Raw genomic sequence first — 23,910 nt, 5'->3', positions numbered from 1 at the left:
CAAGCTGGAATCAAGATTGCCGGGAGAAATATCAATAACCTCAGATATGCAGATGACACCACCCTTATGGCAGAAAGTGAAGAGGAACTAACCAGCCTCTTGATGAAAGTGAAAGAGGAGAGTGGAAAACTTGGCTTAAAGCTCAACATTCAGAAAACTAAGATCATGGCATCTGGCCCCATCACTTCATGGGAAATAGATGGGGAAATGGTGGAAACAGTGTCAGACTTTATTTTGGGGGGCTCCAAAATCACTGCACATGGTGATTGCAGCCATGAAATTAAAAGACGCTTACTCCTTGGAAGGAAAGTTATGACCAACCTAGATAGCATATTTAAAAGCAGAGACATTATTTTGCCAACAAAGGTCCATCTAGTCAAGGCTATGGTTTGTCCAGTGGTCATGTATGGATGTGAGAGTTGGACTGTGAAGAAAGCTGAGCACAGAAAAATTGATGCTTTTGAACTGCAGTGTTGGAGAAGACTCTTGAGAGTCGCTTGGACTGCAAGGGGATCCAACCAGTCCATCCTAAAGGAGATCAATCCTGAGTGTTCATTGGAAGGACTGATGCTGAAGCTGAAACTCCAGTACTTTGGCCACCTCATGCGAAGAGTTGACTCATTGGAAAAGACCCTGATGCTGGGAGGGATTGGGGGCAGGAGGAGAAGGGGACGACAGAGGATGAGATGGCTGGATGGCATCACCGACTCGATGGACATGAGTTTGAGTAAACCCCGGGAGTTGGTGATGGACAGGGAGGCCTGGTATTCTGCGATTCATGGGGTCGCAAAGAGTCAGACACGACTGAGCGACTGAACTGAACTGACGGCAACTTTATTTTTAGTTTTTTGAGGAACCTCCGTACTGTTTCCCATAGTGACTGCACCAATTTACAGTCCCACCAGCAGTGTAGCGGGGCTCCTTTTCTCCAGATCCTCTCCAGCATTTGTTATTTGTGGACTTTTTTAATGATGGCCATTCTGAGTAGTATGAGGTGGTACGTATTGTAGTTTTGATTTGCATTTCTCTAGTAATTAGTGATGTTGAGCATCTTTTCATGTGCCTGTTGGCCATTTGTATGTCTCCTTTGGAGAAATATTTATTTAAGCATTCTACCCCCTTTTTGGTTGAGTTATTTATTTATTTATTTTTTTATATATTGAGTTGTATGAGCTGTTTGTATACTTTGGAAATGAAGCCCTTGTGGGCTGCATAATTTGCAAATATTTCCTCCCAGGCCACAGGTTTAGATATATTTTTAAGATAAAGCCAATGGTATTTGATGATGGATCATGCGTGAGATATGAGAAAAAAAGAACAGTTAAGGATGGCTCTAGGAACTATATTCAATATCTTGTAACAACCTATAATAGAAAATAATTTGAAAAAGAATATACATATATATATATGTATTTCTGAATCACTTTTCTGTACACCTGAAACTAAGACAATATTATAAATTAACGCTACTTCAAAAAAACTGGTTAAGAATTTATTTAAAAATTTTTAAATAAGTAAAATAAAATTTTTTTAAAAATGATGGCTCCAGGATTTTTGGTCTGGGTGAATGGAAGGATGAATTTGCCAATGAACTGAGATGAAGACAGCAGGTGGGTCAGATTTCAGGGAAGAACAAGAGTTCCAGTTTTGACATATTAATATATATGTAATTAACTATCCCATATTTAATAATAATAATCTGTATTTTAAAATAATATAAATAATTCCATAATTTATATATACATACTTTATCATGGCTGAGTAATATTCCATTGTATATATGTACCACATCTCTTTTTTTAAAAATTAAGATTGGAATACAGTCCTCCCTTATATAGCCTTTTAGAATTTACATCATACTTCTATACCCTTAATCTCATGACTAGATTGTTCCATCATGTTGCTTTTTTTATTCAGTTCAATTCAGTCACTCAGTCGTGTCTGACTCTTTGCGACCCCATGGACTGCAGCATGCCAGGCTTCCCTGTCCATCACCAACTCCTGGAGCTTGCTCAAACTCATGTCCATTGAGTCCGTGATGCCATCCAACCATCTCAGCCTCTTCTCTTCCTGCCTTCGTCGTCCCTGTCTCCTCCTGCCTTCAATCTTTCCAGCATCAGGCAATTTTCCAGTGAGTTAGGTCTTCTCATCAGGTGGCCAAAGTATTGGAGCTTCAGATTCAGCATCAGCTCTTCCAATGAATATTCAGGGCTGATTTCCTTTATGATTGACTGGTTTGATCTCCTTGCAGTCCAAGGGACTCTCAAAAGTCTTCTCCAACACCACAGTTCAAAAGCATCAATTCTTCAGCGCTCAGCTTCTTTATGGTCCAACTCTCACATCCATACATGACTACTGGAAAAACCATAGCTTTGACTAGATGGACCTTTATTGGCAAAGTAATGTCTCTGCTTTTTAATATGCTGTCTAGGTTGTTCATAGCTTTTCTTCCAAGGAGCAAATGTCTTTTAATTCATGTCACCATCTGCAGTGATTTTGGAGCTCAAGAAAATAAAATTTGTCACTATTTCCATTGTTTCCCCATTTATTTGCTATGAAGTGATGGGACTGGAGGCCATGATCTTAGTTTTTTGAATGTTGAGTTTCATAGCCAGCTTTTTCACTCTCCTCTTTCACTTTCATCAAGAGGCTCTTTAGTTCTTCTTCACTTTCTGCTATAAGGGTGGTGTCATCTGCATATCTGAGGTTATTGATATTTCTCCTGGCAATCTTGATTCCAGCTTGTGCTTCATCCAACCCAGCATTTCGCATGGTGTACTCTGCATATAAGTTAAATAAACAGGGCAGCAGTATATAGCCTTGACGTACTCTTTTCCTGATTTGGAACCGGTCTGTTGTTCAATGTCCAGTTCTAACTGTTGCTTCTTGACCTGCATACAGATTTCTCAGGAGGCAGGTCAGGTGGTCTGGTATTCCCACCTCTTAAAGAATTTTCCACAGTATGTTGTGATCAACACAGTCAAAGGCTTTGGCATAGTCAATAAAGCAGAAGTAGATGCTTTCCTGGAATTCTTTTGCTTTTTTTATGATCCAGCGGATATTTGCAATTAGATCTCTGGTTCCTCTGCCTTTTCTAAATCCAGCTTGAACATCTGGGAGTTCACGGTTCACATACTATTGAAGCCTGGCTTGGAGAATTTTGAGCATTACTTTGCTAGTGTGTGAGATGAGCGCAATTGTGCAGTAGTTTCAACATTCTTTGGCATTGCCTTTCCTTGGGATTGGAATGAAAACTGACCTTTTTCAGTCCTGTGGTCACTGCTGAATTTTCCAAATTTGCTGGCATATTTTTTATTACTCTTTTTTTTAGTTAATAATAGGAGGATAATTGCTTTACAATGTTGCGTTCATTCCTGTCATACAACAATGCGAATCAGTCATAAGTATGTATGTATCCCCTCCCTCATGAACCTCCCTCCCTCCCCATCCCATTCCACCCCTCTAGATCATCGCAGAGTGCCAGGTTGGGCTTCCTGTGTTATATAACTGCTTCCTACTAGTTATCTATTTTATACATGACAGTGTATATGTGTGTGTGTGTGTGTGTGTGTGTGTGTGTGTGTGTGTGTGTGAATGCTACTTTCTCAATTTTCCCTTCCCTCTCCTTCCCCCACTGTGTCCACAGGTCCGTTCTCTATGTCTGCATCTCCATTCCTTCCCTGAACATACATTCATCAGTCCTATTTTTCTAGATTCCATACATATGTGTTAATATACAGTATTTGTTTTTCCCTTTCTGACTTACTTCACTCTGTCCAACAGGCTCTAGGTTCGTCCACCTCACTATAACTGACTCAAATTTGTTCCTTTTTATGGCTGAGTAATATTCTCTTCTATTTTATACACACACACACACCAACCACATTTTCTTTATTGATTCATCTGTTGATGAACATCTAGATTGCTTCCATGTCCTGGATACTGTAAGTGATGCTTCAGTGAACTTTGGAGTACATGGTTTTTGAATTGTGGCTTTCTTAGGGTTTATGCCCAGTAAAGTGGGATTGCTGGGTCATATGGTAGTTTTACTTCTAGTTTTTAAAGGAATCTCCATACTGTTCATCATAGTGGCTGTATCAGTTTACATTCCCACCAACAGTGCAATAGGGTTCCCTTTCCTCTACCTCTTCTCCAGCATTTATTGTTTGTATACCCCATCTTCTTTAGCCACTATCTGTTGATGGACATTTAGGTTGTATTCATGTCTTGATTATTATAAATAGTGCTGCTATGAACACTGGTGTTGATGCTGCAGTCTTTATTTATTATTTTTACCCTTTAAAAAATGAAATGTAGTTAATTGACAATGGTGTGTTGTTTCAGGAGTACAGCAAAATGATTCAGCTATATTTATAAATATACTTTTTCAGATTCTTTTTCATCATAGGGCATTACTTTGTATTTCATTATAGGGTATCGAATATAGTTCCCTGTGATATCCAGTATGTCCTTGCTGTTTATTCATTTTACATACCCCCACCATGATGAAGTCCAGAATTTCTTCCCAGAGAAACCTCAGTGTGGCTCCAAAGGCAACACTTTCGCCTGACTGGGTGAGGCCCATCCACATTATCAAGATAATCATTACTTGAAGTCAACTGATTGTGGATGTTAATCACACCTACAAAACACCTTCACAGAAACATCTATTAGTGAATAACTAAGTATTATAGTACCGGGCTTCCCTGATAGCTCAGGGAAGAATCCGCCGGCAATGCAGGAGACCTGGGTTCAATCCCTGGTTTGGGAAGATCCCCTGGAGAAGGGAAAGGTACCCACTCCAATATTCTTGCCTGGAGAATTCCATGGACCAGTTTATGAGGTGGCAAAGAGCCAGACATGACTGAGCAACGTTCATTTTCACTTTCATAGTGCTAGCCAGACTGACATAAGACGAACTTTCACATTAAGTTTGAAATGCCCATTAGATATTTTGTGGCAGTTGTCAATGCAAATCTGGTGTTCAGGACGGATCTTTCCTAGAACTATCAAATTCTTTGTGCCTGCGTGCTAAGTCATTTTAGTCATGCCTGACTCTGCAGTCCTAAGGACTGTAGCCTGCTAGGCTCCTCTGTCCATGGAATTCTCCAGGCAAGAATACTGAAGAATACTGAAGCCTTCCTCCAGGGAATCTTCCCGACCCAGGGATCAAACCCATGTCTCCTGAATCTCCTGCACTAGCTCTGCTTAGTTGCTCAGTGGTGTCTGACTCTTTGCAACCCCATGGACTTAGCCTGCTAGGCTCCTCGGTCCATGGGATTCTCCAGGCAAGAATACTGAGGTGTGTTCCCATGCCCTCCTCCAGGGGGTCTTCCCAACCCAGGGATTGAACCCAGGTCTCCCGCATTGCAGGCATAATCTTTACCCTCTGAGCCACCAGGGAAGCCCATTGGCAGGTGGGTTTTTACCACTAGTGCCATCTAATAAAATACGTATAACATAAAATTTACTACTGCTGACATTTAGCCATTCACAATGTTGTATAATCATCACCACTATCTAGGTCCAGAACACTTTCATCACTCCAAACAGAAACTGTATTAATTAAACAGTCACTCCCATTCCTCCTCTCTCCAGTTCCTGGGAACCACTAACCCACTTACCTGCTTTCTGTCTATACACATTTGTGTATTCTGCATATCTCATCTAAATAGAATTGCACAATATGTGACTGTTGTGTCTGGTTTATTTCACTTAGCATAATGGTTTCAAAATTCTCATCCACATTGTAGTATGTATCCATATTTTATTTTAAATAACTTATATCCCATTGTACAGATAGACAAGGAACCCTTGTTTCTACTTTGGGGCTATTGGAATAGTGCTGCCGTGAACATTTGTGTACAAGTTTTTGTTTGAACATCTGTTTTCAACTCTTTCAGATACTTATTTGGAGTGAAATTGCTTGGTCATAGATTAATTTTGCTTAACCTATTGAGGAACAATCAAACTGTTTTCACACCAGCTAAAACACTTTACATTTCCACCAGCAATGTCTGAAGGTTCCAGTTTCTCCACGTCCTTGCTAACACTCCTTACTTTCCAGGTTCTTGTTTGCTTGCTTATTTTAATTTTAGCCATCCAAGTGGGTGTGAAGTGGTATCTTGTTAATTTGTTTTCCCCTAATGATACTGAGCATCTTTTCCTGTGCTTTTTGGCCACCTTCTTCAGCGAAATGTCTATTCAAGTCCTTTACCCATTTAAAGAATTGGGTTGTCTTTTTGTGGCGGTGTAGAAATATCTATTTTGAAATGAATCTATTCTCCACCCCATACCCCACCTCCCAGTCCCTTATTTTAAGGGTTCTGCCTCTTCTTTTAAATCCATGTATAGGCAAATTGTTTTAGAGCTGGGAGAGACTACTCCACCTCCAGGATGTCCTCTATTTCTGCAATTCTTTGAGCTCTCAAACGTTAAAATTGGTTGTCTAAACTTAGTCCTTCCTGCTCAGCACATTAGCCTGTTTTGGCTCAACAGATGAGAAAAATAACAGACTAGCTTTGAATTTAAGGATTCCAATAGCATCGAAACACAAGGTGACCCAATTAGAACAAGATACTCAAGAAGTGCCGGCGGACTCAATTTCCACCAAGTGGAAAGAAAACGCATGCGCTTTACAGCTGAGGGCATGTCCGAGCTAGTGAAGGCGTGGCCTCTGCCCGAATTCAAGATGGCTGCCAGGAACTTCCACTCTTGCTGCGGGGGCGGGGGGAGAGGCTAAAGATTCAGAACGCCATTGGTGGAATTGGCACCGTTCATCTCCGCCCCTTCAAGGGGAGGGAGTGACAAGGTCCCAATTTCCGGTTCCGTCAGTACCGGGAGCCCGGTCGAGATGGAGGAAGATGCGACCGGAGGCCATCAGTCGCCAGAAACGGCGGATAAAATGGGACCTGCAGCCTAGAGGTCCGCACTTGGAGTTCACCTCAGACGCGGCGGAACCACCTTGATCTGAGAAGGTAAGAAACCACCTGCATGGGGTGCCTGAGGACTAAGGTCTCCGAGGAGCTGGACCTGTCAAGGAGGCAGCGGGTGTCTGCAGTGCCCGGCTGCAGTTCAGTGGGAGCCCGCCACGCAGTTTGGGGAATGAGGGGCGATTCCAACTAGTCATCTCTTTCTGTCGGAGGAGCATGAGGTTCGCTGACAACGAAAGAAGCGTGGCGAGAGGCATGGCTAGGGGCAAGTCCGAGGATCCAGAGGCGGCAGTTCGGGGGCCAGGACAGAAGCAGCTTAAAGCGTGTGTCATGTGGAGTAGGTGAAGAGGATTGTCATGTGGTGTCTGCCATGAAGCGTCACATGGGAGCCTATGAAAGACCAAAGGAAGGCTGGGTGGGAATCTCTTCATGTCCCAGAGCGGAGATTGTCTTGGAGGGAGAGGTTGGAGGCACGCCAGGGAACTTCCCTAAGGAGATGCATATTCATTAAGACTGATGGGCAAGCGTGAAAATATATTCACATTCATGTGGTAGATAGCTCCCAGGATGCAGAGCCTTTGGGCAGGTGCAGTAAGAACAGAAGAGGAAGCAAAGATCTTGTTTCCAGCACAGAAGTGGGGACGAAACCCCACAGATGACTTGTCAGAAGTTGTAGGTGTCCATTTGATTTGGTGGGGGTTGTTGACTGATAAGATCTGAATGAGTCTAGTAGACATCATTGAGCCCAGTCCTGGCGACCAGTCAGGATGGAGTCAGAGGGCTCCTAACCTAGTCATAATGATCCTGGACTCCTGGAGTAGTTGTTACCATTGTCATAACACTGACAGTCCTTAACATTTAAGGCAGTCCTTTCCAAACTCTGATATATGTATTAATCACCCAGAGAGCCTGTGAAAATGTTGGCTTTTAGTCAGCAGGTCTGTGGAGCATCCTGAAATTCTGTATTTTTTACAAACTCCCAGGTGATGCCCATGCTGCTGGTCTGTGCTGCACTCTGAGTAGCAGAGATTTACAGCAGCACTGTCCAGCGGAACTTTCTGCAATAATAGAAGTATTTTGTTGTTTACAAAGTGCTTTCACACATACTAGCTCAGGTGAGTTGTCCCAAACTGTTGTATAGCTATGGCAGGCTTTATTAGCCCCATTTCAGAGATGAGGAAACTGAATTTCCTCAAAAGAAGGGATTTGGTTCCAATCCTACTAGAAAGTCATGGTAGTGGAACTCAAACGTGGATCTCCTGACTACTAGTGTTCTTTCCGTTGGATGACCTTACGTTCCAGGTGACTGTGTTGTCCTGAACCAGAATCTTATCTGAGATCCTAGTGAAATCTGGTGTAGTTTTTCTGGTACAGGGAGACTGAAGTGGAGAGGGAGTATGCCTGCCTGGGCCAGTTTGTCCCTTTCCTCTGATAGGCTCATCAGTGAGGCCTCTGCCTCTGATATCTCATTTGATGACTTCAGGACATCCTGGGTCATCTGGTGGGTCTCCACATGAAGCACTTTAACCTTTGTGTCTAAGCTTTGTTAAAAGATTGAAGACAGTTCATAATTGGAGCCATGTGATGCAGTGGTAAAAGAACCCACCTCCCAGTGCTGGAGATGTAAGAGACGCAGGTTCGATCCCTGGGTTGGGCAGATCCCCTGGAGGAGGGCATGGCAACCACTCCAGTTTTCTTGCCTGAAAAATCTCCTGACAGAGGAGCCTGGCAGGCTACAGTCCATAGGGTCACAAAGAGTCAGATGCAACTGAGCATGTACGCATCCACACAAGTGAGGGTCTGGGAAAGAGTCACAAAAGAAGCTGGACTGATTGAGTTGGAAGGCTGCAGGAAGTGAGCGTACAGGTATCTGCAAGAAGGGTTTTCCTGAGGGAGAGACAGAAGGAACTGGTTTTGATACTTCTGCATGAAGTTGGGAGGTTATAGAACAAAGAGCAGGTTGAGATCCCAACTTTTAGGAGCAGCCCTACCCTTCAAAGGGGTAGGGAGAGTAGACGCAGTGCCTTCACCTTCAAGTGTAGCGGCTCAGCCCTCTGTGGCCTGGCCCATAGTGGCTTCCTCGGTCATCATGGCAATGGTGGAAGCTTCCTGCTTTGGCCATGGAGAGTCCTTCCTTCTTTCTGGGAATTTAAACTAGACTGGCACATGTGAGAGATGGAGACGGAGGAAAGTGGGGAAGTGAGGCACTGGGTGGTGCTGTAATCAGAAGATGTTGGTGCTCTGTCAATTCACTTTCATAGGCTGAGATGGTGCCCTCAAAACCAGGTTCTGGGACAGAGTCCTTTGTCACTCTGCCTGTCACGCACTATTCATGAGCCGGGCAAAAGGCTCTCCTGCTTGAGCCCTGCTGTATTTGTCCTGTGACGACAACAGAGCCCGCCCAGCCACTCTGCTCCGTCCTTCCACAAACATGCTGGGAAAGCAGAGGCAGCTCTTGGTTTCTCTGGAACAGAGCTAAGAGAAATCCCTGGGCGTCTGCACGGCCAGGAGCTTATGCTTAACCCTTGCGTGACTGGCAGTTGTGAGGGCATTAATTCTGCCTCCCAGGGTTGGAATGACTTAGCTTTAGACGGAACAGAGATGATTTGTGCTGCAACTCCTCAGCTCCCATGGGGCAGAGGCCTGATGGAGCAGAGGAGCAAACTTGGCTCCTATCCTGCCTCCACCACTGAACAACTGTGTGACCTTAGGCCTGTTTCTTTTAACCTGTTTGTACCTCAGCTTTCTCATTTAGCAGAATTGTCTAACTGTACACAGGTTAAGTTGTAAGGATTACAGGAGGTAATATGTATTCAGTGAATCCTAGTATCTCTCTTCCCTCCTCTCTCAGTAGAAACGGACACATGACCTTGGGACCCTGGATGACAAACACCCACTTCGTTTTTCAATGATACAGTGATCCCCTTCTTTTGAAGGGCCTCAAAGGAGAAGATTGCTCCACTGGACTTGGTGGGTGTCATAGGCTGAGACTGGAAGAAGGGCCCATAGCAAGTGGCACATCAGTGTTCCTAAGGTTCTCCTCCTAGAACTCAACCTCTAGTTCATTCCCCATGACCTCAATTCTGTGTTCTGGTTAACTCAGTTGTTTCAGCCATTTTTCTTTCCCTTCCACTGTCCACATGTATTTCTCCATTCACCTGCTTTGTCCTCCTCCAGGAAGCCTGTCTTGGTTACACGTGCCTCATGCATGTCTCACCTTGAAGCTGAGGTTTTCCCTTCAGCTCACATGTACTGAGTTTATACTGCAGGTATCTCGTATTTTAATGAAAGTGATACAGTCCAGCTCAGGGAATTCCAAATGCTAACCTTGCTTCTCCACAGACTTGTATGGTAAACCAAGAAGCTACTTAGGCTGGTTGGGACCGTTGATTGGGAAAAGTCGTTGAGGATGAGCTCTGGTTATACACTTGACATGAGATTTGTCAAGGCACTGGCGCTGGGACTGCTCATGTAGAACATCTTAGCTCTCTAGAGTTGTCCTTTCGATGCGGCCACCTCCTTTCCCAGACCTTAGGGATTTCTCTTAAAGTTTGGGGAGCCCCTGACTTCTCACTTCCTGGAATTTAACTTTCCACTTTCTCCTTCTGGCTGCAAATGTCCAGTATCCTACACAGGAGCACATTACATTGTCACTGTGTCTATGTCCAGTATATGATGTGCTCTCATTTGACATTTCTTAAGTTGGAAGCTCCTGATTTTATATAGTTATTACAGTTGTAAGCTTATTCGTTTTGTTTGAAACTTTACTCTTTGGATACACATAACATGAGGGCCACATGTATGTGAATTTGCCCTGGTTACTTTATCTCTGTTTCTTATGTCCATTCCCCAGAGGGATACTGTGTCTCCTTGAAGGGACTTAGTTTGTCAAAGGCAGAGTCTCTCTGTCTTCTCTGTCACTTGAATCTCCCTTCATTGTCTAGGGCTGAGGTTATTATTTATGTGCTTGGGGATAAAGGGGCCAAGCATGTTCTCTACACTGTAGTTATCAAGACTCTTCAGGGAAACTACTTAGCTCTCAGATGGTTCATTTCTTTCTCTGAGTGAGTTATCTAATAACCAAAGAGGACTCTGACCTTTGACTTGTTCCTGACTTCCTAATTTCTTTCATTAAAGGGGAGGGAGGTAGGAGGTGGTGGCTGTGGAGTGAAAGCCCTATTTGCTTTCTTCCTCACATTTTCTTCTAATGCAGACTGGAGGAAATGTAAGTGCAGTGAGTGTGGGTCAGGGAAGCTCAGAGGGGCCAACACAGGAAACCAGAAATAAAGTAAGGTGAGTCAGCTGGTAAATGGTGCTGAAAGAGGTAGTCTGCTGAGGCTCAATGGCTGAAGGCTGAAAGCCTTGCCTTCTCAGTAGGCCTAGGAGCATCAGAAATGGAGTGCTTCCCTTTAGGTTTTAGGAGCCTCTGGAGTGTCACTTAGGGACATCCCATTAGCCCACCTGAAGGTCTTGCCTCCTGTTACGTGGTTGGTTTGTCCACAGCATCCTGAGCTGTCTGGGTGAACTAGAGAAGGAAAAAGAGAATGGCCGTGACACCAGGGCCTGGGCAGAGGCAGAGAGAGTAGATGATGCCAGTAAGCTGGGAGTAGGGAGCTGAGGTGGGACTGGGGGCAGGGGAGTCCCTGAGGTGAGAAACAGCTTTCACAAGAGGGGTCCTGAATGTGGACGGACTGGTAAAGGAGGCGGGGGCGGCACTATCTTGATCTGTGAAGGAAGAATCAGGCAGGGGTTGGCAGAGCCAGATTAGTTGAAGTCTAAGCTTTGGGGAGGTGAGTACCCCAGGAGATGAAGCCTGAGAATAGGGTTTCAGAGCCTAGCCAAGAGGAGAAAGTGTGAATTCTCATCTCCTTCATATTCCTTCCATCCTGCTCCAGTCCCCAGGTCTCCAGGCACAATGGAGGACAAACGTAACATCCAGATCATCGAGTGGGAACACCTGGACAAGAAGAAGTTCTATGTGTTTGGTGTGGCCATGACAATGATGATCCGTGTCAGCGTCTACCCATTCACCCTCATCCGCACTCGGTTGCAGGTTCAGAAAGGCAGGAGCCTCTACCACGGGACCTTTGACGCCTTCATCAAGATCCTACGGGCGGATGGTGTGACTGGTCTCTACCGGGGGTTCCTGGTCAACACCTTCACCCTCATATCTGGCCAGTGCTATGTCACCACTTACGAGCTCACCCGGAAGTTCGTAGCTGACTACAGCCAGAGCAACACAGTCAAGTCACTGGTGGCCGGTGGCTCGGCCTCTCTCGTGGCCCAGAGCATCACGGTGCCCATTGATGTGGTCTCCCAGCATCTGATGATGCAGCGCAAGGGTGAGAAAATGGGCCGCTTCCAAGTGCGAGGGAATCCAGAAGGACAAGGGGTAGTTGCCTTTGGCCAAACCAAGGACATCATCAGGCAGATCCTGCGGGCTGATGGACTTCGTGGCTTCTACCGAGGCTACGTGGCTTCGCTGCTTACTTACATCCCAAACAGTGCTGTCTGGTGGCCCTTCTACCACTTCTATGCAGGTAAGCAGGAACTAGGAGGGTGAGGGTGGAGGATGGGTTACTAATGAGACAGATGCTATTGCCCTGGGCATGTTTGAATGGGAGATTTAATGGGAGAATTCATACAGCAAACATTTGAATTCAAGAGGATTCAGAGATGAATAAGACATGGTTCTTGCTTTCAGAGAGCTAATATTATAGTGGAGGGAATCAGACAAGTAAAATCTGTGACGTAGAACATTGAGTATGTTCTCCATGCATCAGGATCAACTAAGGTTTGTGGAATATTGGCAGAGAATGGGTGGAGAGGGACAAAATCCATGAGATTTAAAGATGAAGTCAGTGGTGATAGTGAGCTTTTGAGTTGGATCCCTTTCCTGAGTATTTTTAAATTTAAATTCAAGATGTAATACAATCTTGAAGCTCTCTAATCCTGTATTTTTTGTTCACAAGTATTTCTTAGAAATGGTATTATCGGGTCAAGAGATAACATTTTTTTTTTTTTTAATGGCCGCGCAGCATATGGGTTTGGACCTGTACCCCCTGCATTGAAAGCACGGCATCTTAACCACTGGACCTCCAGGGAAGTCCCAAGAGATGACATTTTTGAGGGTCTTAATAAACATACCGCCAGATTTCCTTCTGAAAGGGCAAAGCACATTGCCAAGAGCAGGACCTGTATGTGCTTGCTATCCTGAAACATCCACAGCGTTGGGCAACTCCCAAACTCCAGTCAGGGTAACCTGCACTTGCAACCTCGCTCTGCACTTGCAACCTAGCTCGTCCCTGCCGCTGGCTCCTAAGCTTTGGCAGTAGGCATTCTGTTCCATACCGCCTGGAATTTTTCTGAGCAAGTTTTGCAATGACTTCCTAACTTATAATCACTTGGTTTCTATTGCACCATACTTTTCTGATCCTATTATATTTCTAAGTACTTTTTTTTTGTAACTTTGTCTCTTTCTTTTGTTTTAACAGTCTTTCATCTAGAGTATTTGGTAAAATTCAAATACCTGGACTTCACCTTGACTCTTTGTATCAGATTCTTTAGGAACAGATGCTGCTAATCTTAATGTTAGAGAAACATCCTAGGAAAAATTTTCTCTGGAGTCTATGTTCACCCCTGTCTCCTCATTTGACTTCATCTATAATTAGGGTTGTCCTTTTCTAATATGTCCAAAATCTCTATTTCTTTTCCCAAGCTAACCTGTCCAGAACTCTGGACAGATATTCTGACTGTTGGACCTTTCAACTTCAAGGCATGCTCACACATCTGAAATTTTACTCAACTATGACATTTTTCATCCCAGACTTTTTCTTCTGACTTACTTTCAGGTGTCAGTGGCCAGGTTATTCTACAGATCACTGAGACTGCGGCTTCGCGCATGGCGCGTGGCCCCTGCCTCTTCCTTGTCCCCACTGACATTTATTGAGCCCTCACTGTGTGCCAGACTCTGTGACACTGTGTCTCAGGGTCTGATGAATTGTAAGTGTTCAGTAAATATTTCTTGAGCAAGTAGATTGGTTCTTGTCATTCCGTTTTGCTAAAATCTACCAATGCTTCCTTATGGGTATTTAGAATAAAATCTAATGCTTCTCACAGTCACCACAGGTCTCTGTGACCTGGTCCCTGTCTCCTTCTCCACCTCCGTCTCGTGCTCCTCTCCCCTTTCTCACTCTGGTCCATCCTCACTGCCCTTCGCTCAGTTCCTGAGATACATCAAGCTCTGTTGTCACCTCCTAGCCTTTGCAGATACTGTTCTTTCTGCCTGCAGTACCCTTCCCCATTTTCTTTATGTGGCTGGGTCCTTCTCTCCCCTCAGGCATCGGCATACATGCTACCTTTACCCAACTGGAAAGAGGGCGTTTCCTGTTTTCTTTTTCAGCACCTCTCCTTTAGAGCACTTATCATAATTTGCAATTGTTTTATCCCTAGCTCCCACGCAGCTCCTTAATTAGGCTGTAAGTTCCATGAAGTTATTTCTCTGCCCATTTTTCTATTTTATGCCTAGTGCTTTCACAGTGGCTGGCATATAGTAAATATTAAATAAATACTCATTTATATTACTTGCCCAAAGTCATTTAGCCAGGAAGGACTTAAACCAACTCAGCCTAGGTTTGTCTTCTGCTTTGCAGATAATAGATGCCCAGTAAACATTTGTTGAGTGAATAACGGAGAAGAAAGACTTGGATCTCTCCCACCCTCTTGCCTTTGTTTTTTCATCCTCTTCCTAAACCCCAGGAAAATGGCATATGTGCGTGATTAGAATTGGAATCTGAATCCCACTGCAGCTTGTTGGCTTGGATGCCGATGCAGACAGGCCCAAGGAAGCTTTCAGTGGCAGTCCAGATGCTACCTTCTGATGCTTGTGAAATGTTTTCTTCTCTGGAGAGCAAGACACCCTTGAGGCACAAGTGCCAGTTCACTTTGTTTCTGTTTGTATGCTGACCCTGGGGAAGAAGGTGATTAGAAATCAGGGGAGAGGTGATTCTGGTAGGGCTTAAGGAATTCTGTCATGCCGCTGGGTCTTGGAAGCCTTCGCTTCTGCCCTGCCAACCTCTACCCTCCTACTTGTTCTCTAATCTTTATTTGCCTGCCCATAAATTACCAAAACTAGGAGCATGAGAAAAAAGTTATTATTTTTAATGTGAAGTATAGTTAATATTTGTTGGAAGGACTGATGCTGAAGCTAAAACTCCAATACTTTGGCCACCTGATGCGAAGAACTGACTCATTGGAAAAGACCCTGATGCTGGGAAAGATTGAGGCTGGGAGGAGAAGGGGATGACAGAGGATGAGGTGGTTGGATGGCATCACCGACTCAGTGGACATGAGTTTGAGTAGACTCCAGGAGTTGGTGATGGACAGGGAGGCCTGGTGTATTGTAGTCCATGGGGTCGCAAAGAGTCCGTGGGATTGCAAAGAGTCGGACGCGACAGAGTGACTGAACTGAAACTGATAGTTAATATGTAATATTGTATAAATTACAGGGGTACAATATAGTGACTCACAATTTTTAAAGATTATACTCCATTTGTAGTTATTATAAAATATTTGTTATTCCCTGTGTTATATAATATATCCCTGTAGCTATTTTACACCCAATAGCTTGTACCTTTTAATCCCCTACCTCTATAATAATGCACCCCTCCCCCGCCCCAGAAAAGAATTCTTAAAGGTGTTATGGTGACTGAATTGTAGAGGGAAAACTGAGAGGGATCCTTAGAGATGACAGACCTATTTGACACCCAGTCTCACTCAGAGTAAACGCCAAAGTCCATGCAATGGCTTCAAGGCCCTAAATGACTTAGCTCTCAGACCTCTTCTACTCTTCTTCCCCTCACTCATCCAGACATACTGGCCTCGCTGCCCCTTGAAGATCTCAGGCTTACTCATGCCTCAGGGCCTTTGCATAGGATGTTACCTCTGCTGGGAAAGTTCTTTCCACAGATCGATAAGGCTTACCCACTTCTTTAACTCTTTGCTTAAACTTCACTTTCTACCCTTGGCATTCTTATCTCCTTTTCCTGCTTTATTTTTATCTATACCTAAAAACATACATATTTTATATGTATATAAAATATACAAATAAAAGTATATTTTAGCATACATCACCTTCTGATATATTTTATTTTTTATTTATTGCCTGTTTTCCCCCACTAGAGTGTAAATTTCATAAGGGCGGGGATTTGAAGCTTTTTTTTTTTAAACATTACAATTTGGATTTATAAAAGTTGGCAAAAAAAAACACCCTGAAATGCACACTAATTAAATTAGCTTTGTTTGGTGAGGTAAAAGTTCTTTTTCCTTCTATTGTCACTTTCTTCCTCAATATTATAAGATTGTTATATTGTTCTATGTTGTAATATTATTATTGTATTGTTATATTGTTATATGATATAATATTGTAATATTATATATTGTTACTGTTATATATTGTAATATGTTGTTATAATATTGTTAATCTGATACATTTTAATATTTCCATACATATCCCAGTTTAACTAGACAAAAATTTGGACCTCTGATCTCACCCTTCAGGAGATCTGGGGATCTGGGTGGCCCTTCCCGGGGCAGCTCTGTCCCAGGAGCAGCTGGAGGCAGGCTCCCCAATGGCAAGCATTGACAGCAACTTTACTTTTCTCATTAATGTACAATGAGAGAGAATTGAAGTTGCTGAGATAAGTGGGGACAGGTCACATCACACTCTTCATGGAGCGTTGAGAAGGATGGCCAGTTAGGGAGAGGTCTCAGTCACCCTTGTGACTTCCCTGTAGTCTCCTCAGATGCTGGCTTGAGGCTCTTCTGTTCAGTGTTATGTCCTTAGAACCCAAGCTGGCTGGCTCATGGTAGTCACTCAGTGAGTCTTTGTTGAATAAATGAACAGGCTCTCATCTCTCACCTCCAGAGAGGGAAAAAGCGAAAGAATTCAATTGCAGGTGAACTTCCCAGCAACAGTGGGGTTGGGTGAATCAGGTGTTATTTCATCTGCTTCATCACCATTTTGAAAAATGAATTTTCCTTCCTTGATAAAGGCTGAAGAAAAGTTTTCACTGTAGGATATGATTTTCTCTTTTAATTGTAATTGTTTTTTATTTTTAAAAATATTCACATGGTTTGAAATTCAAAAGGTAGGAAAAGGTATACAGTGAAAACACTCCTCTAACATGGTCACCCAGCTCCCTTCCTTGAAGACAATCAGTGTTACCAACTGTTAATGGATTTTACCAGTTATCCAGTGCACATATAAGAAAATATGTAGCGTGTGCTTTTTTAGCCTGTGTGTTGGGGGAAGTAGAGTATCGCCATAAGAGTTTTATATCAGGAAGGATTTCTGTCCAGCAGATGAAAGGAGTCAGCAAGCAAAGAGACTTTGAAATCCTCTTCTCCAGAGGAATTTTTGTCCTGTTCAGATTGACCTCTAGAAGGGGCCTGAGATTTATAAATTTTTGTTGGTTCTGATGGATGTAAAGAAAAGAAAAGACAGGATGGAAGTCACAGGGTCTAAGGCGGCTAAGGATGGAGATTCTGTCATCGCTGGGCCAGCTGGTAGAAGCAGCGTGGGGCACGTGGGCTGGTTCCTCACATCTTGAGGCACTGTCTTTCCCTCGATTCCAGAGCAGCTCTCGTCCCTCTGCCCAAAGGAGTGCCCTCACATTGTCTTTCAAGCCATCTCGGGGCCTCTGGCTGCAGCCACTGCTTCCATCCTCACCAATCCCATGGATGTCATCCGAACCCGAGTACAGGTAAGACCAGTCTTCTCCTCTCCCCAGCTGCCAGATAAGCCATGAGAAGCCTTTCCTTGTGGTTATGACTCACCATCTACAGAAACCAGCTGAGCACTTTGAACCACCTCAGATGTTTCTGTCACCCTGTCTACCACCTTGCATGCCTCTTTTCCTTGCCCATGCCCCCAGGAATCCTTACTGCTGTCTTCTAGGCTCTTGTCCTATTAGATTACCGTCTGAGCCACCAGAGAAGCCACCTTTTCCTTACCTTGCAGGTTTGTAGATACTAGAAACGTGATTTTAGTTTATTTCATAAGTCTCTCTGGCTTTTCCACTTGGCTATGAGCTCTCTACAGTGAGTGACTGTTCTTGAACAGTTTTCACAGATGGTTCTGTGTGGACTCAGCACAAATACAGACAAAGGCCTTGGTGGTGCGGTCCAGAAATTATAGACCCTGTCTTTAGTCAGCTCGGTGACAATTTCACAATCCAGAGGCCAAAGAAATTGAATCTAAATGATAATATATTATATACAAATGATACATTTTGCTCTATAAAGCTTTAGGTGGAGTGTGTGTGTGCATGTGTGCACACACATGCACTCAGTCATGTCCAATTCTTTGTAACCCCATGGACTGTAACCCACCTGGATCTTCTCTCCATGGGATTCTCCAGGCAAGAATACTGGAGTGGGTTGCCATTTTCTCCTCCAGGGGATCCTCCTGACCTAGGGATCCAGCCAGTGGCTCCAACATTTTCTGCATTGGCAGGCAGGTTCTTTCCCTCTGAGACACTAGGGAAGCCCGAGAATGAGGGAGGAGAGGGAAGGATGATAACCTTAGCAGGTTAGAGGTGAAGTCAGCTTCTCTGATACCAGGATATTAGGATGGGGGCAATTGGTAAATCTAGGTACAATTGAACCTTGAACAACATGTAGTTTAGGAAAGCCAACACTCTGCCTAGTTGAAAATCAGAGTGTAACTTGGCCCTCTAAATCCATGGTTCCTCATCCACAGATTGTATAGTACTGTAGGATTTTGGGGTGGGGGGTTAAGTATAAATAAAAATGAATTTTTACTTAATCATTTTGGTATCGGTTATAGTCATAAAGACATTTAATTACATTGCGGGTAATATAAGCAGGCAGTTCAGTTTTAAATTCAGTTTTTCTTAGCCACCCCATGTGGCATGTGGGATCTTAGTTCCCCATCTGGGGATCAAACCCATGCCCACTGCAGTGGAAGCGAGTTTTAACCATTGGACAGCCAGTTCAGTCAGTTCAGTTCAGTTGCTCAGTGATGTCTGATTCTTTGCAACCCCATGGACTGCAGCATGCCAGGCCTCCCTGTCCATCACCAACTCCTGGAGCTTAGTCAAACTCATGTCCATTGAGTCTATGATACCATCAACCACCTCATCCTCTGTCGTCCCCTTCTCCTCCCGCCTTCAATCTTTCCTGGCATCAGGGTCTTTTCAAAATGTCAGCTCTTCGCATCAGGTGGCCAAAGGATTGGAGTTTCAGGTCAACATCCGTCCTTCCAGTGAATATTCAGGACTGAATTCCTTTAGGATGGACTGGTTGGATCTCCTTGCAGTCCAAGGTATTCTCAAGAGTCTTCTACAACACCACAGTTCAAAAGCATCAATTCTTCGGCACTCAGCTTTCTTTATAGTCCAGTTCTTTATAGTCCAGCTTTCTTTATAGTCCAGTTCTCACATCCATACATGACTGCTGGAAAAACCATAGCCTTGACTAGACGGACCTTTGTTGGCAAAGCAATTTCTCTGCTTTTTAATATGCTGTCTAGGTTGGTCATAACTTTTCTTCCAAGGAGTAAGCGTCTTTTAATTTCATGGCTGCAGTCATCATCTACAGTGATTCTGCAGCCCCAAAAAATAAAGTCTGCCATTGTTTCCACTGTTTCTCCAACTATTTGCCATGAAGTGATGGGACTGGATGCCATGATCTTTTGGACAGCCAGGGAATTCCCTAAATTCAATTTTTTATGTAATAACTCTGCTACCTATGTAAAATTTTGATTTATTTCCAGAGAAGTTAAATAATCTCTTTAAATTTAATGTTAGTATAAGCATGAAATTCTTAAATTAACCAAGTATATACTTTAGAGAAACAAGATTACATCTTGATATGTTTCAAGATATACAATACATAGAGGTTAAAAAGCAATGGTAAAATCTTTCTGGTTATTTTATTTTTTATTTATTTTTAATTTTTATTAGTACCGTTACTGCTGAAAAAAAAATACTGCATATAAGTGGACTCACACTGTTCAAACCCATGTTGTTCAAGGGTCAGTTGTATATTTATCTCTAGGAAAGATTGTCCCCACTATGACCCATACATTTAAAAATGAATGGTATCTGATCGGTTTACAAATAATAAAGTGCACAAGTTCCATCCTTATTCTCTCCTAGCCTTGTTATGGGGGTTCCATGAGGAGAATCAAGGGAAAGAACAGCTCCCTACCATATGACTTGGCAACTAAACAACACCTACTTTGAGGCGTTCCCAAGCTAGAAGAGACAAAGTGCATATGAGGACCAGGGCCATAGCTAAAAAAGTCCTTGACATGTCTGTAGATAAGTGGAGGATGAGAGGAGCATGAGTGGTCAGAGGAAGAACGGAATGAGGGAATGTGGAAGCAGGTGCTAAAGGAGGCAGAGAGGAATGGGGAGATGTTCTTAGTCAAAGATGGGACCACCTTGGGAATAGGGAAAGGTATAACAAGGAGTGTGTCTGTCCTGCATTGGCTGCGGGTCTGAGTGAGGTGGTCTTTAAATGTGTTGTTTGGTTGTAGGTATGGAGAAGAGGGCAAGAGTATTAGGAAAGGAGAGAAAAGATTCTTGCCTTAGCCAGGCTTCTGGTATGATAGGGAAGACAGGTCACAGGGTGGGAGGTGGCAGGGATGGAGGGGAGGACTCTAGCCATGTGGGTTCAGAGGAATTGAGATGATCAGAATCAAAATGTCTGCAGAAGCCTTGGAGGTGATTTAACCCAGCCTCCCTGAGACCAGAGAGGAGAACCTGGTCCAGACTCATCACTGTGTAGTTTATGTAATAATATTAATGAAGCTAACATTTATTGAATACTTACAGTCTGCCTGGCACTGTTCTCAGCATTTATAAGAATTCTTTTGCTTACTGCATAAGACAATGATACGGTGTAGGTACTATCATTGTTATATATTTGAGGAAACTGGGATGCAGAGTGCTAAGGAAACTACCTGAGATTATGCTGTTACTAAATTAGGGGGCAGGATTCATACCAGGCATTCTGGCACCAGAGGCCACACTCATTCACTGTGCTGAACTGTCCCGCTGAAGCAGAGTCCAGCCCTCTGACCCCCAAGTCTAATTCTTTCCACTTTTAGGCTAAGATAGGAGAGACTGGGTACAGGGACTTTGCAGACTGTGATCCTCCACTGTGTTGACTTTTCCAGGTTGAGGGCAAGAACTCCATCATCCTGACCTTCCGACAGCTGATGGCAGAAGAGGGGCCTTGGGGGCTCATGAAAGGCCTGTCGGCCAGAATCATCTCAGCCACGCCCTCCACCATTGTCATTGTGGTGGGCTATGAGAGCCTCAAGAAGCTCAGCCTCCGACCTGAGCTGGTGGACTCGAGACACTGGTAACCAGTGATGGGGAGAGAAGCCTGATGTTTCCTACACTACTCTGGGTCAGGGGCAGAGAGGAGAGGTGAGCACCCTCTCCAAGTGCCCCCACCACAGACCTAGTCCTCCTGTGGGCCAGGTGGCCTGTCTGGGACAGGGACAGAGACTTTGAACTGCTCTTGCTGAAGAGGCTCCACGCCTGGATCCCCCATCCTCATTATTTTTAAATTTTCTTGCCAAGCTGGGCTGCCTCACTCAGTCCAGGTACTCAGTCCAGCCCTAAGGAAATCCACTCTACCCGCCAATCCCACTCCATCGATCCCCTGCTGACCCTTCTCTGCCTTCTCCCTCCATCTGTGGCCCTGAGGTCCTGAGAAGAGCTGTACATAGAACTTGGTTACTACCGCTAGTTCTTCTTATTGGGCTTTCAGTCCGAATTCCAAGCTGCTGCCATCAGCCCTTCATCTCTTAGGTTTGCTTATTTTCCTTTTGGAACTGAGCTGCCCATCAGACTACTCTGCTTTTCTCTGCCACTGGGGACAAGGTGCCAGGTACTTTTACACAGGGAGTAGGAGCAGCAAAAACCTCTGGTCCTTCAGAGCACGTGTCCTCTCTTTGGAGAGTTATTAGGTTGGGGAGAAATGTTGATACTTTATTTTGTGTGTATATTTTTCTGTGAACCAGGCTACTGTCTAAGTCCTGCTAAAGCACCAATCCTGCAGTCAGAGCCCACTCCTTCCTCAGACAGGTGAAAAATGTAATGTAGCTTTCCCTCAATCCCAGTTCCCTATCCCTCCCAGCCCCTCCAGTCCCAGCAGCCCTAGGACAAACCAGCTGTTGTTTTCCCCTGGCCCAGATGACTACAGTGGTGGGCACAGCTCTAAGTAAATCAGACTGTTTGGGACACACTGGACTTGGAACACTACCCTGAAAAGTCTGGTTGAGAGAGTAGTTGGTTTGGAAAGTGACAGAAAGATATGTGAGCCCTAGCGCATCTCCCTTGACCAGCTGAGCCAAACCTAGCAGAGGGCAGTGGAGGCTCTTAACCCCAGGCAGTCATCACACACACACACAGACACACACACACACACCCAGTCACTTGGACTCACAGAAACAGATGTTGTCTCACAATGGGAATCTCTGTGATGTGGAACTGTTTGTGTTTTTCTTCTCCCCGATGTAAGGAGACATCCTGGTCATGGTACCCTCTGGAGCGATGCTTGGAGGAGGGTAAAGGGCGGGTTGGGAAGTCGCTCAATACCAGGACCACTGCATTTACCAGCCTGATACTGCCGAGATTATCTGTTGAAGCTCTCAGGAGCTAGGTGATGAGTGATTCTTTCCTGCCTCATCCTTCCCCCCACAACACAAACCTCCTCTACCAAGTCGGTGTGGCAGGTGAGGAAAGGTGCAGCAAATGGAATGAGAAGAAGGCATATCAAACCCACACTTCTGCTTGAAACATCTGATTTGTATGACCCTTCACACTTTCTTATTTGGTCCCACCCCCCGGGAGAGGCCACGGTGCCAATTTGAAAGGTGCTAGCTACCTGAAGCCTTGATATTTCTTATGGCTGCCCCACAGTCTATCCCCCAGGGCTAGATCAGAATCTGAATTCTCTACCTTTACCACCACTTCCCATCTTGTGCTTTTATCTTTGAAGGTTATTTTCTCTTTCATTTCATTGTTTGTCCCTTCTTGGACTTTGTCAAGAGTCCTCCAGTTTCTGTTCACAAATGGTCATCTAAAGGGTTGGGTCTGCACCTCATTCTGAATCTTCCTGTCTCAGTCACTCCTTCACCCTAAGAACCACGAAGGTAAGAGAAGCCAGGGGTCCCTTCTTTCTCTTTAAACTCACTCTGTTGAGACCTTTGGAGGTTGATTTTCTCAGCTCCACACCTTCCCCTTCCTAGAGACTTAGATTCAGTCCTTCCCCACCATTGCAAAGTGGGTAAGGTATCATGGACAAGAGGTAACCTCCTGCTTGTCTTCTCTTAGGTTGTTTCTCCGTCCCAGACTCAACACTTTTTCTTCTGTTTTGTTTTCTTGTAAAGTATTTCAGTCTTACCTGTTTCCTGTTCTCTCTCTCACACACACATACACATACACGTGCGCGCGGGTGTTTTAAAAGATGATGTGCATATATACTAAAAGGGACCCATGGCCCCTTACTTTTCCATCTAATATTTCAGGGACTGGTATTGGGTTTGGTTAAAATATGTCTTGGTGGGGATGGGACTGTGGCCTTCCATTTTCCCAGGACCATGGATCGGACCAATTGGAGTGTTTGATGTATTGGTCTGCAGCCAAAATTGGAAGGAACTTCTGGGAGACTGGGCAAGATGGGGAAACCTGATGGGAGTATTGAAGGACAGGGGAATAAAAATGCAGATACAGTTAACATTTGATAAAGTGGACTCCTGTGAATAATATTAACGGCAAACATTCACTGTTGCACTGTACGAATTCTCTAAAAAGTGTAATTAAACGTTTTTATCGACTCCCTGAGTTTCGAGCTTACTTTGCCTTCTCGCCAAAAAAGGAATACGGTTGTTGTGTTTGTATATCCTCCGCCTCCGGCAGTGTCCCCGCCCCTGTCC

At 44.2% G+C, this 23,910-nt stretch overlaps 1 protein-coding gene across 7 annotated transcripts; it reads left to right on the top strand.

The window, feature by feature from the left end:
* The first annotated feature begins 6,811 nt into the window (after nucleotides 1-6,811).
* SLC25A44 (solute carrier family 25 member 44) lies at nucleotides 6,812-23,810 on the top strand. 7 transcript variants are annotated; one of them, XM_043878498.1, is made up of 5 exons: nucleotides 6,815-6,977; nucleotides 9,787-9,902; nucleotides 11,828-12,472; nucleotides 17,568-17,695; nucleotides 21,139-23,810. In XM_043878498.1, exons 3-5 carry the CDS (start codon nucleotides 11,848-11,850, stop codon nucleotides 21,328-21,330), a joined length of 945 nt encoding a protein of 314 aa, XP_043734433.1. In that variant the 5' UTR covers nucleotides 6,815-6,977; nucleotides 9,787-9,902; nucleotides 11,828-11,847; the 3' UTR covers nucleotides 21,331-23,810. The 7 variants fall into 7 exon arrangements, with proteins under 7 accessions (XP_043734434.1, XP_043734435.1, XP_043734436.1 ...); XM_043878497.1 differs by having other exon boundaries at nucleotides 9,784-9,902; XM_043878500.1 differs by lacking the exon at nucleotides 9,787-9,902 and having other exon boundaries at nucleotides 6,814-6,977; nucleotides 17,573-17,695.
* The last annotated feature ends 100 nt before the right edge of the window (nucleotides 23,811-23,910 follow it).

The sequence above is a fragment of the Cervus elaphus genome, chromosome 20 (assembly GCF_910594005.1).
Source record: "Cervus elaphus chromosome 20, mCerEla1.1, whole genome shotgun sequence".
Lineage (NCBI taxonomy): Eukaryota > Metazoa > Chordata > Mammalia > Artiodactyla > Cervidae > Cervus > Cervus elaphus.
Note: the sequence above shows the minus strand (reverse complement) of the source record. Positions and strands in the feature narration are given on the sequence as shown.